The 12,775-nt window shown below is 41.5% G+C and overlaps 1 protein-coding gene across 2 annotated transcripts in view; it reads right to left on the bottom strand.

Moving 5' to 3' along the window:
- PIK3C3 (phosphatidylinositol 3-kinase catalytic subunit type 3) overlaps window positions 1-8,493 on the bottom strand; it is an 81,328-nt gene extending 72,835 nt beyond the window's left edge. For both annotated transcript variants that reach the window (XM_052776291.1, XM_052776292.1), the window contains exons 1-4: window positions 8,300-8,493; window positions 6,353-6,541; window positions 5,695-5,838; window positions 3,304-3,433 (exon numbers count right to left, since the gene is read on the bottom strand). In XM_052776291.1, the coding sequence (XP_052632251.1) occupies window positions 3,304-3,433; window positions 5,695-5,838; window positions 6,353-6,541; window positions 8,300-8,367 (531 nt within the window). In that variant the 5' untranslated portion in view covers window positions 8,368-8,493. The remainder of the gene's footprint in view (window positions 1-3,303; window positions 3,434-5,694; window positions 5,839-6,352; window positions 6,542-8,299) is intronic.
- Between the last annotated feature and the right edge of the window lie 4,282 nt (window positions 8,494-12,775).

Here is a 12,775-nt window from a genome sequence, read left to right as displayed (position 1 = left end):
AAAAGGAAGGGCAGGGGGAGGCGGCAAAGTATAATCCTTACTAACGTTTCAGGATGCTGAGTATAACCAGTCTTTCAGTTCTTTCAACTTACCAGCAGGATTGTAAACAGGAGCACAATATAGTAATAACTTTTTGCTATCTTACGTTATATTCTGCAGCCAGTTCATCAAATTTTATCTCAGCATTATTACACAGACAAAATGCACCAGGACTGTACTAACAGGATAATACAAGACTTGGCCTTTGCCTCCTATGTGACTTTATAATATATTTCAAAGGTAGAGAACCAGCAACACACAGATCAGTTATAACCCAAAATGCTGTTCCAGGCAGGCTGGACATGATCACTTAAACACATTCACAAATGTCCTACCTAGTTCACAGAAAAGGTCTTCTCATTCTCAACAATGAAGAAATTCCTTACCCCTACATGTCCACCATTTTAGCCACTTATAAATTACTCCCTGCTTTTTTTTTTTTTAATCTAACAAAAGTATTTTTTCTTACTCAAGGTAGCCCTCTTATTTCCACTACCTTGAACCAATGCATCAAAATTGTCCGACTACCACATATTCATATCCGGCATTGATACACAGATTTAGGAGAGCACTTAATCAAAGCTTTGGCAAAAAAAAGTTATTTAGATATCTTGGTCACAAATTCTTAGTTCATTTTCTTGTTCACTGCACTAGAGAATAAAAAAAAAGTCATTCTGTATGTTTTAGAGGAAAATTATTAATCTCTTAAACCTGCAAACCTCCCTTGTAGAGAGGAAAAAAGTAATAATACAGCAACTAGTTAGGCCTGCATACAAGACCCAGAAGATCTGTAGGCATATATATATACACACACATGAAGAACCGTTCTCTTGGATTAATATTTAAAGCTTAAAATAAGAGAGAAGCTAGTGCATTCCCTTCAGGGAAAGAAGCATTCATCATCTGCTACTAAATAAGAGGCATCCTTTTAGATACTATCTTACCACTGTTATTATCTAATTTCATTCAGCCAGCAGCAGGTGTGAGGGAAATGAATGGATCAAAAAGAACTTAAGAGTACATTTTGTTTAAGTAGAATAAATTAACACAACACTCATGGGAGAAACATCTTAATGCCATTAATATTTGAGCGTGCTAAGGTATTCCACACTCTTCCCACTAATATTCCTTAGTACAGGAAGAATCTGCATTCACAATGACCCTGAGGATGCAAAGCCATGGCTTTTTCATCAGTAGCAATTTTACAATCAAAATCCATGTGTTTTGTAAGAGCACAACCATATGGCACTTCAACATGAAATGAGAGACTTGCCATAGTATCAATTACTTAAGGTAAAAGGATGCAACTCCTCCAGCAGCCAGTCATTGATTTTATACAAATTCCCTATAATAATAAATACCACACAAACTCAGAAGCATGTCAAGAAAATAAAAAGTTATCTTTTAGATGGAGAAAAGGTCCTTCAGCAAGCTCTTCTCAAAAGTTACTTATTATCTGGAGGACTCTAATTTGGCCTCTGGTATGAGACATCAATCAATAGCATGACACTTATAAATGGTAAGTCTGTGCAATAAACAGAAAAAAAACTAAGAATAACAAAGTCCACACAAACTCATCTTGTATTTAATTAGTCCTGCTCCTCTTACCAGTATTTAAATATACCTGCACATACAGTAGCATCAGGAGACATTGAGCAACTGAGGAGTAAGTCATAGAAAAACTGAAGCTGACTGTGCTCAAACAATGGCTATTTAGGAATGATACATCACAAGAACCTCATCTGCTGTGTAAACAGCTGTGCAAATGAAAGCTCTCATAGACACGCTACCCAGAAACCCTATTCACTTTGCTAGCATCTGCTGGTAAAATGTTTTTATAAATGAACACAACAAAGTATCAGTGAAAACACTCTCATCTTTCAGAAATTAGTATCTCCGAAAACAGCTTTCAGGAGAGAAGAGTGATGGCAGCGATGTTATTAGCATTTCATTAGCCATTAACTAGGACTCTCAACTGGGATGTGAAAGGAGAATTCCCTCCTCTTCCTCAGAGGCTTTGAGCCCTCATCTCCCATATGCCAAAGGAACGGTCTAGAACAGATCCAGGTATTTTAAGACTGAAATACTCTACGTTATTTGTACTTCTTGAGCTAGGGAGCATAAGGGAGTGAAGGGAAGAGGAGAAAAAACACTGGTAGGGCATAGTCATATTTGCATAACAGAACTAACATGAAAGGGAAGGCTTACACTCTAAAAACCCTTTCTCAGAGACCCACTGCCTGCATCATGTAACCGTTTGATGAACTATAAACAAGGCTTGATATTTAGTGTCTGTCTACAGAGCTTCCTTAGGCTAAAGGCGATTTATTCTACTATGATCAAGAAATGGGGCACCACCACTGGCAAAAAGCTTTAATGAGTTTTCCATTATAAATTCAAGGTGAACTAGACTAATAAAAGAGAGACCCTAAATGAAAGTTAGTTTATTGCTGTGATAAATCTCTAGATGAGAAAATGAACGTATTTATGGCACTGGACCTATCTTTCACTCGGAGTCGCGCAAAGGTGAGGATGAAAACTAGGAGACCAAGATTAAGAAGAAAGTACACTGGGTAAATGAGCTGAACAATTTGGCAAGCTTGGGGTAAGCTCACCTGAAGAATGAGAAAGATCTGCTAGTAAAACAGTTCAAGAACTAACATTTACTGATCAATTCCAGAAGTAGTTTTGATGCCAAAAAAACCACTCTGCCATCAAGCTGGGAGAAGAAAATACTAATATACACACATATTCATGAGCTTAAATGAATGAAACTTTAATTTTCGCAGTTCTACTCAGATTCTTTCTAATGTAGAGGTATGTCATACACATCTGAACACTACACCAGACAGCCTTAAATCTAAAGTATGGCTACTGAAAGAAACTAGGCTGTCCTCACAAGTTACTGTCAGGAGCTGCTCTGACTGAACCTGATGGAATTTTGGCTTCAAGCATCTTCAAAACATCTTTGTATTTTCATTCTTTACAAAGAATTAGGATGTTAAGTTGTTACAACAGAATGCTATGTATATTAAAAGGTATTTATATGTCCCCTTTTAATAAATACTTCACAAGCAAATGAGCATGATCTATTTTACTCATTTGTATAAATCCTGTGAAATATCTAAACAATCAAAGGAAGACAGCTTTCACATGAGAAAACAACACAAGACACCTGTCTTCATTAAAGCCTGTCTTAATTTCACTCCAGTGAAAGTGCAAACTTTTCACATACATCTTAAAGCTTACTTGCTATTCCATTACCTTTGCCAAGCGGCTCATTTGATCTTCAGAGACTGTGCTGCTGGTTCTCCCAGGAGTTTTGGTGGGCTCCGAGCCATCAGCTTCTACATTGGGCCAGACTTTCAAATCATGCATACCTTGACGAAACATACTGCAGGGAAAAATGCAGAATCACTTCAGTACATTCAAAATAATACAGCTGTTAGGAATCAAAGTGCAGCAGCAGCTGCAAGAAAATGAAGTAGCTTCCTTGGCCAAACCCGCAAACATGCAGTGCCATGCATAATTTAACTGAACTGCAAAGTGCCTTGCACCTTGTGCCCTCTACGGCCTTCATTTTTATTAGCACATGGAGTTTAGAAGAAAATGAGTAACTCTGAGATAACTTATTTGGCAAGTGGAAGAAAAATGGGTAATTCCCAAAGTCAGTGGGGTGGTACAAACGCAAACTGAGGACAGAGCTTGACCTTCATAGTTTTATTATTTGTAATGAAGCAGAAAGTATTCCTCTTGACTTGCAAATTATAATACTGACTTTAGGTCTGCCAGTCTGAAAAAAATTCAACTAAAAAACTACCTAAGTTTCATTTGAAGGTCAACTGATATAAAGCAGCCTTCTGAGCTGCCAAAAAAAAAAAAAACACCCAAAAAACACCCACCACCAAAAAAACCCCCACACAACCCTCAACACATCATTTTCTCCATCTGTGCTTGAAATTGAATTAGTAATTGAAACTGTGCAGTGAACAGAACTTTGCAGGGTAACTGACCACATCTTTTCTCTGCAAAACCCTGCTTCCCTTGCATATTTGTGCTGATCCACCTATAAAAAATGCTCCAAGAAATCAAGTGCATTACTTTTGCCAATAAGAGCTGATCACTTAACTCTAACAACTTCAGGTAAATACAGCTGGAAGGAACACTTCAAAAAGTCAACCATTAAAAGTGAGAAAAACCAACTAGAAGGACCAGACCATCTGACCTTGAATTTACACATCAATTTCTGGAATACTACTATAAAGGTTTACATTTACAAGCAAATACAAAATTCCACAATTATTTGTTTCTGTCTGTCTACTTCCCCCAGGCCCCACATGCTGGAAATAAAAGTAAATTTCATTTATAAATATTGTATCTTTTTCCAGGAGCTATGCTCTAATGCTTTAAAAACTACCAGCAGTCTTTGGGACATAGCCCAGTTGATCCAGTTCAATTTTCTGCCCTAAGACAATGTCAATCTTTTTGTCAAATCAGTATCTTCAGTGACAGATACAATCTCTCTCTACAGTCATTTTCTGCATTCAAGCATCACTAGAACAGCTTTCCTAATGTTAACCTAAACTTTTCCTGCACTTCAGTTTAGCCTTATTACTTCTTATCCACTGACAAGACAAAAAAGGCTGTTTCTCCCCATTTTCCAGCGCTACCTACGTACTAGAAAAGTGTTTCTACAGTCTTTTCTTCAGCCTCACTAGTCTTCACTCCTCCTCCATCACACCTATTTGCTAGATGTTCAATGATATGGACTCCCTTAGACTCCCAGTAGTCAGCAACTTGCTTAAAGTCAGTTATATAGAACTGAACATATCCCAGACAAGTGGACAAGTATAGAGGATACAACATTGTCCCTGATGCGCATACTTGTAAACTGTTCATATATTCAATGTTGTTCACACATTTCACAAGAGCATCACCATGCTGAATCATGAAAAACTTAAGATTCACTCCAAAACACAAATCTTTTCCTCTGTTTTCTTGGGCAGCTGCTCTCCATTCTGTATTTGACTACAATCAATTGCAAAAAGTACCAGCACCTCATATTTTTCCTTAAACTGCATCCTATTTTTCTGTCAGTCCCCTTTGCACTTAGTCAAGATCTTTTTGATGTATTGTTCACCTTCCAGCACACCTGTAATCCTTCCCATCTTAGTGTTATCATCCACAAATTTACTAAACTCACCCTCTGTTGGATCACAGATTATTAATTTTGAAAACTCCTGATTTACTGAGTTACACTTTATTCCTCCTAAATAATATTGTCTTAACAGCCCGACTGCAAGCCAATTAAATCAATTACGTTAAGTAATCAGTACTGGCATCCATGCATTACAAAAGCATAAAAATGAAGTGATTTCAGCATTTGCTACCTTAAAATCCAAGATTACAGATTTAAAAAAAAAAAGCATAAATTTTGGTGTTACACAAGAGAAGACTTTTTTTTACAACACTGTAGCATGTATGAAGTTACAGTCAGGAGGAAATAGAGTAAATCATCTATGTATCTGATTTTGCAAACATGGAACTGTTAACTTCGTTTAAAAAAATAAATAAAAAACCCCTCTCATAACCACTGCTACTTTACTATTCACAAGTAAGCTTCAAATCTGTATCACAGAAGAAAAAGCAGTATACCCATATTTCCCAAAGAGCGAGACTGTTGTTCCTCCCACAGGAACTGCTTTACCAGGTCCATATACATCCCAGATGGTCAGAGCCACTTGTGCATTGCGAGGCAAGTCCGGATACTTCACAGGCAGTTTCAACCACTCATTCCAGCTGCAGAGAAACACTTTTTATTAGTTATAAAGCTTTAGAATTCAAGTTACTCTGTATTAGTTTATACAACCCAGATTCTCCTTAGAATATGAATTTCCAAGAGCAGATGGACTATGTTCCTGTGGGCTTTAACCATTCAAATATTTGTCTTGAGCATGATTAAAAGGCTAGAGACCAAAGGAGAAATACTCTGGCTTGAGACTAAGTACCAAAGATCAGTCTGTCCAGTAAATAGTATGAAAACGTGCTAGTCGAGGCCCCAGAAGTTAAGTAGTGAGCCATGCCCAAACACGCAAGTAACAATTTTATCACTTACCCATTACACAAAAAGGTTGGTTTTGTGCTGTCAGGGTAACACTTAACAACCATACAGAGACTTGAAGAAACATAAGTTATTTGAGGAATACAAGAGAAAACAAATTCTTCTGACAGAAATAAAAACCATACATATTTATTTATATAACTTGATGCCACAGTAACTAAAAGGAATACGAAATAAAAGCCAGTCACTTACTTCCACCTAGTGCTAAAAGCCTTGTAGGAAGTTCTAACTGGTAGAGCAAGAGGCTTCCCTTCTGCAAACACCTGACAAGTTACATACAAGTCAGAGCAAGTTTCTTGATACAGTCCTGAGAACTTCAGCATTGGATCTTCTAAGAGAGCTTTGTAACTCTTCTGTTCTCTTTTCCCTTCCAGACTTCCTCTGCGGGGGGGGGGGGGGGAATAAACAAACCAGAATTTATTTCATCCACAATAAAAATCCTATTCTATTTCCATAGCTTATATTTAGATTACCCAGTACTGAGGCTATCCTCACTGTGCATTACTAGCCGGTAGTGAAATCCAAATATCAGAGCGGAACTCAGGATGTGAAATGGTGAACAAATACAGAATTTATTCCTATGCTGATTTGGGGGGGGGAAGCAGAGAAGGGAAGAATTACTTGTTTGTCTTTTCAATGGAGATAACTTCTAGTACAACCTGCAGATTCTCAGACAGGATCAAATGAGGTACCTTAAGCAGGGCAACAATGAGATAACATATGATGCTATTAAAAAAAACCAAACCAAACACCAGATCACATGTGCTCAAATACTATTTGGAAAAAAAAAAAACAACATGATAAGAAAAGCCTTATTTTTAAACTGTATGAAATGTGAAACGTATGACTGGCTTTGGATACCAGTTGTCTCTCAAATCAACAACAAATCAAAGCTCAACTAAGCAGACTGTTCAAATCGAACTCGATTGAAGCCCTGCAACAATTTGCAGAGTGCTGGCGTTAGAGTAAATTGATGGAATTTCTCAGGCCTCAGCTATACCACGATGAAAACAATCATGCATATTAAATATCTGACTGTGGATGCACATGTGAAAACAAAAAAGAAATTGTGGTGGTGATGGGAAAACACGTACAATCAATCTTCTAGCAAAAAAAAAAAAAAAAAAGATCTATCAGTACCACAAGAACACGTCAGAGTAGATGAACAAGCTTCTTGCAAGAAACTAGCATAGCACATTCCAGGACGACATACACTCTGATGGACACACACACACACAAAAAATCCTAGTTATATTTTTGTTTGGCAGAATGAATTAGCAAAAAGAACACATGCATCTGACTTAAGGTATCATCTTCCATTCAGAAGTTAAACAACCCCCGAAAAAGCTTCCCCAAGTTAGTTTTCAAAAAAAGTGCAACGTAGCAACATCAGGTATACATTTTAGAGCCAGCCACGTCTCTCCTATGCAAATGTAAACATCCCATTGCTGTGATGCAGAAAAATCCCAAACTTCATAATTAACCAGCAAATACATCAGCGTGTGACAACACCAGCTTCAAGAAGAGTGCTTACACATACCCAGTTAGGAACATACTTACATGTTGCAGCACCTGGATCTGTCTACAACAAAGAAGCCGACTAAGAGCAACTTGCTCTCAAAGGAACACATAAACAAGTAGGAAAGAGTGTCCCCAGTTCACCTCCTTCCCCTAACACTGAGGGGTGAGCTGTGACACCAGCAGGTGAAATGTTATCAGAGACATCAGCGCTGAACTGACAACCAATCTTTGCCTTGAAGCACGGTCCTGCACTGCGGGACCCAAGACCATGAACGTTTCTAAGGCGTTTAGGGCAAAGCTTACAACCCCTGGCCCTGCTGCCGCCGCGGTCCCTTGCCCGTCCCCTCCCCACGCCACCGCTCGGCGGCGGGGCTGAGGGGACGCCGACACGGACGCGGCCGCGCTGCCTCCGCCCGGCCCGGAGCCCTGAGGGAAACAGGCTGCGGCATCCAGGGGCTCCCGGTGCCGGCGAGGGGAGACAGAGCCAGCACCGCCCCGTAAGCGGACTCCCGCGGGGAAGCCAGGCTTCGGGACCCAGCGCAGCTCCGGTGAGCGGGCGGCCCAGCCTCCCCCAAACCGGCAGGGGCCGGGCCGCTTCCCACACAGCCCCTCACTCACATCTTCAGCTGCACGTTGATGTCCAGGTCGCAGCTATAAACATAACAAAGCTTCTCGGTCTCGCCCATGGCTGCCGCCGGTCCCCGCCCGCCGCCTCAGCGGCGCCCGAGCCCTCCACCACAACAGCCCGCGGGCATGAGCGCCGCGCCGCCCGGGCCCTGCGCGCCGCCCCGCTCTGAGCATGCGCCGCCGCCATCTTGCTGAAGGGAGGAAGGAGCCGGGACGCTACCGCCTCCCGCTGTAACGGCCCTTTACCAAGATGGCCGCCAGCCTAAGTCAGCCGAGTGGGCGGTCCCAAGAGGGTTGCGCCCACGTCTCCCTCACCACCATGGCTGCTGCCGGCTGTACGGCACGCAAGATGGCCGCTTCCGTGAGAGGCATGGCAAGATGGCCGGTGCTCCAGCTGGGTGCGAGATGGCTGCCTGCCCCACTTGAGGGCGGAGAGGGCTGGGATGCGCGGCAGCAGCCTCCAGGGTGATGTGTCTGAAGGTTTCAAGGCTCTGACTCTTGCTCAGTTTTCCAGCAGTTTACCTAGATTTCACGCTATCTTCTCAGGCTGCGATTCTTCACACTGCAGACAAATCCCTCATCTCCAAAACCTTTCTGTGCCCTGGAAGGCAGGTGCTACTTCTGTGAGGCTTACAGACTGTACACCTTACCTTTTTCCAGGGGTAGTCACACGCTGGGTAATTTTAGAAATAATGATTCTTGCTTTATGTTACTGACAGCTCTGAAGAAGGCCCAGTAGAAATGGCAGTTGTCTTCTACTACCATGCAGCGAACACTGTGCAGGACGTGGACATTACAGGCTGATCGCTGAATTCATCATGGTGATTTTATCATAAGTCTCACCACACTTACTTTGGGAGTATTTTTTGCTCATTTGTTATTTTTTTCCTGAAGTCTCAGCTGTCAGCAGCACTAGGTGATCAGTGGTCATCACCTAACAGAAAACAAAATTGTAAAATCTAAGTACAGAACAACTCTACATCTGACACAGGCAACCAAAAATCACCCACAACTTACATATTGTAAATAATAACATGATTTTAAACAATCCTTAGTGTTTCAAGGGTTATTAAGGATTGCAGCCACTTTTAAGTGACAAAAATACACACGTCATTACTATCCTACGCTTATTCTGCCTATGTAGGCAAAGCAGCCGGGGCTGCCTAAAGAGGAGGTTCGTGGTTTATGATCCACCACAGCCGCTGAACTTCTCAGCACTGCTGAACAAAAGTATAAAAAGTGCTGTTTTGATGTAGCTCGCTGTATATACTGCAGCGCTAGTCCTGAGGAAGCATCAAGACAGAGGTGCTCTCTCCCAGCATGTGCTGCTCGTATTATAAAAAGATAATGTATTTTGGAACCACCACGTTCTCCTCCATTTTCACAGCAAGGCCTGTTAACAGGTGATGTGGAAGGACATGTCGTCAGCTAGTCCTCTTCTCTTGCAAGTCAGCAGCAATGGGGGAAGAGGCTGAAGCTGGGGAGGAACCCTTCTTTAAGGAAAGAAGGACTATTTCACCCCAACACTATTTTTTCCCCCTCAGGTGCTGTGACCAGGAGGTCTTTTTTTCCTTTTTCTCCAAAACAACTAGGAAATTAGAGAAGGCCGTGACCCAGAACCATATGTCACTAAAATGAAGCCTTTGCTTTCAAGCACTGCCAAGATGGCATGTGTCATGAGTGTAAAATGTAATTTAAACATAATTAAATTAAGATATTCCTTTGCACAGATAATGTTAAAATAACTTAAAAAAAAAAAAGGTGTCCAGCTTTTTCTATCTTAATTTGTTACTTTTTGATCACATTTACAGTTTCTACAGCCTTGACAGCTGCCATTCATTTATTGCCTGCCTCATAATTTTTGATGGCTTCTGTTTGTTTGTTAGTTTGGTTCCAGCCCAGCTTTTTACATAAAATCTCTGCTTTCCATAACAGAGATAAACAAACGTATTGCTCTTCTTGGCTATGGAGAAAAAGTAAAACATAAAACTGTAAAAATTTAAAAGATAAATAAATGTCACAATTTTAAAGCTAAGCAATGTAAATCTCAGCAAGTACCTTCATATGTGTGTACCTGTTTTGGTATTATTTTGTCTTAGGAAAAATTGGATCCTTTTTCAATTAATGGAATTAGTAGTATCAGTTAAGTAATCTCAACATCGGTTTCACCATTACAGAGACATTTTTTGGTCATTATTCAATTTTTGTTTATTTATCAGAAAAAAAAGCTAAGGGGAAAAAATTACAGAAGACCTCTGAAGTTGGCATTATAAAAAGTTTTTGAAGTGGTGTACTTCCCAGCTTTCTCAGATTCCAGTGTGTCTAACTAAATAAATCAATTAGGTCTGTGGGAGGCAAAAGAGGATAACAATGTTTAGGAAAGACATTTTTGACAATGAAGTTGTAGAAAGATGCAATTTCAATCAAAAATGTCACTTTATACTACTTTCTCATATTAATAACCTTACACTTTTAAGTTCTCAAATACTGCCATAGAGGCAGATAGAAAGAGTATTTTTCACCGTGAAGGACCCTAAAGTACTTTGAAAATGCAGTGATGAACGTACCATACATGTCTGGGAATCACTGCTGACACAGATCTTGCCAGAGGTGACAGATGTCTAAGCGGGTGCAGTGTCTGTACGACATGCCACACTGCTACAACCAACCGAGGTAGGACACTAAAGCTGAGCAGGGCCATTTGGTACAGAGCAGATGCAGAGCTAGATAAGGGCATTATCCCATTTACTCTCTGCTGCCACTTCTGTGGATCCTTCAGGGCACTCGCCGTTCATGGCAACATCTATACTGCTAAAAACAGCCACTGTAGGCTGTTGCCCCTGAATCAAGTAGTACGTGTGACTCACATCTACCCTATCTTGACTTGCTCCCTGCAGACTGGTCCATCTGTATCCCAACTGCAATAATATTTGGTCTGTCTCTTCTCTAAGCTTCAGTGACCACTCTTGTGGCCAAAAGACACGATTATTTCTGTGTGTTTTTTCCAGCTCAAAGTGCCTCATGTAACGTGAGGGTTGTTTTGCAGCCTGCAGGAAGGTTTTCACAGCGTGACATCTAGGGCATGGCATGAAGGCATGTTGTGGTGGTTGAGTGTTTCTGGCCTACTGAAGTAGGGCAGGATTATTCCAGGTGCTGGGTGTCAAACAAGGCACATCTGTTCTCCTGTTGCTGATCTGCAGCACAGCCGTAAGCAAACTCTCCTGGCAACTCTACGTGGGTTTCTTCTTTAAGGAAACTCATAAGCATATTCCAGAAGGGAGTCCGGGAGTGAACTAGCACACACACTGTACAGGCAACTGCACATATGTGATAGCAGGAACAAGTTCTGGAAGCGAACAGGAGTGTCAAGATTGCTGATGCTCCAAGTACATTGTGAAGCAAACTCTGACCTTCCTCGTGCCACCAGAAAAAGGGCATCTATCCCTTCTAGACTTGTGGTGAAACTGAGAGGGACCTGAGGGACTAATGGGCCTTAATGGTCACCAATCTCCCCTGCTCATGGCCCAGGACCCCATTTCAGGGAGTTCCATGTCCCAGCAATGCCACAGAAATCAGTCTCCTGCTCCACCACAGCCCTGCCTGGCCCACCCGTGGGCTCCACTGAGCCAACTCCCACTCTTGGGCTAAGGTCCCATCCCCATGGAGGTGCCTGATGCCCAGGGCTGGGGCTGCCCCGGCCGCCCCCCAGTCTGCCCTGGCCGCCCCCCAGTCTGCCCTGGCCGCCCCCCAGTCTGCCCTGCTCTCTGGCTGGGGCAGTGGGACAGGCCCTGGCTTTCTGCCACAGCACAGCCCAACCACAAGTTCCCATAGAGCCCTAACGTTTACCTGAGTCTTTGATCATGAAACACCAATTTAACTCAACACATGTAAGCATTTACAAACTTTTTGAAGAAAGGTACACAAAGTGAAATTTATTTTTTCTCACGAAGACTAGAAGTAACTGGCTAGCTACACCTAGATTTAGTTACTTACTGATATTATGCCATTCTTGTCATTAGAAGACTATAGGAAGCATGAGATTGACACTCTTCATTGCTTTGCTCATGCAATAAAATCTTCCCCATCTCTTTTCTGTTTTTCAGTCTGATAGTTTGTCAGGTCCCAGAAGCCTGATGAGGTGAAGCATCGAGAAAAACAGTGGGAGCGATAGAGAGCTCTGCCACTAACACGATTCTCTTTGGAGGGAATGGAGCTATTTTTCTTGTTTTGAAGCAAAAGTATCACTTGCAGTTCATATTCGACTGATAGCCACAGAGAAATAATGTAACCTTTCAATCCCACTAAGAAATATATACAATATTCCAGAGGATGGCATTGCTTCCTTATACACCATCTATTTTCTGCTAGTGGGACTACCACGATAAGCAAGAGGACTGATCAGTTCAGATGTTCAGCCAGGTCCCACATTCTTGGTAGAGACTTTCAGCGAAGTTGCTCAAAGTAGCT

This window comes from Harpia harpyja, chromosome Z (assembly GCF_026419915.1).
Source record: "Harpia harpyja isolate bHarHar1 chromosome Z, bHarHar1 primary haplotype, whole genome shotgun sequence".
NCBI classification, from domain to species: Eukaryota; Metazoa; Chordata; class Aves; order Accipitriformes; family Accipitridae; genus Harpia; species Harpia harpyja.
This window is presented reverse-complemented; position numbering and strand designations above follow the sequence as displayed.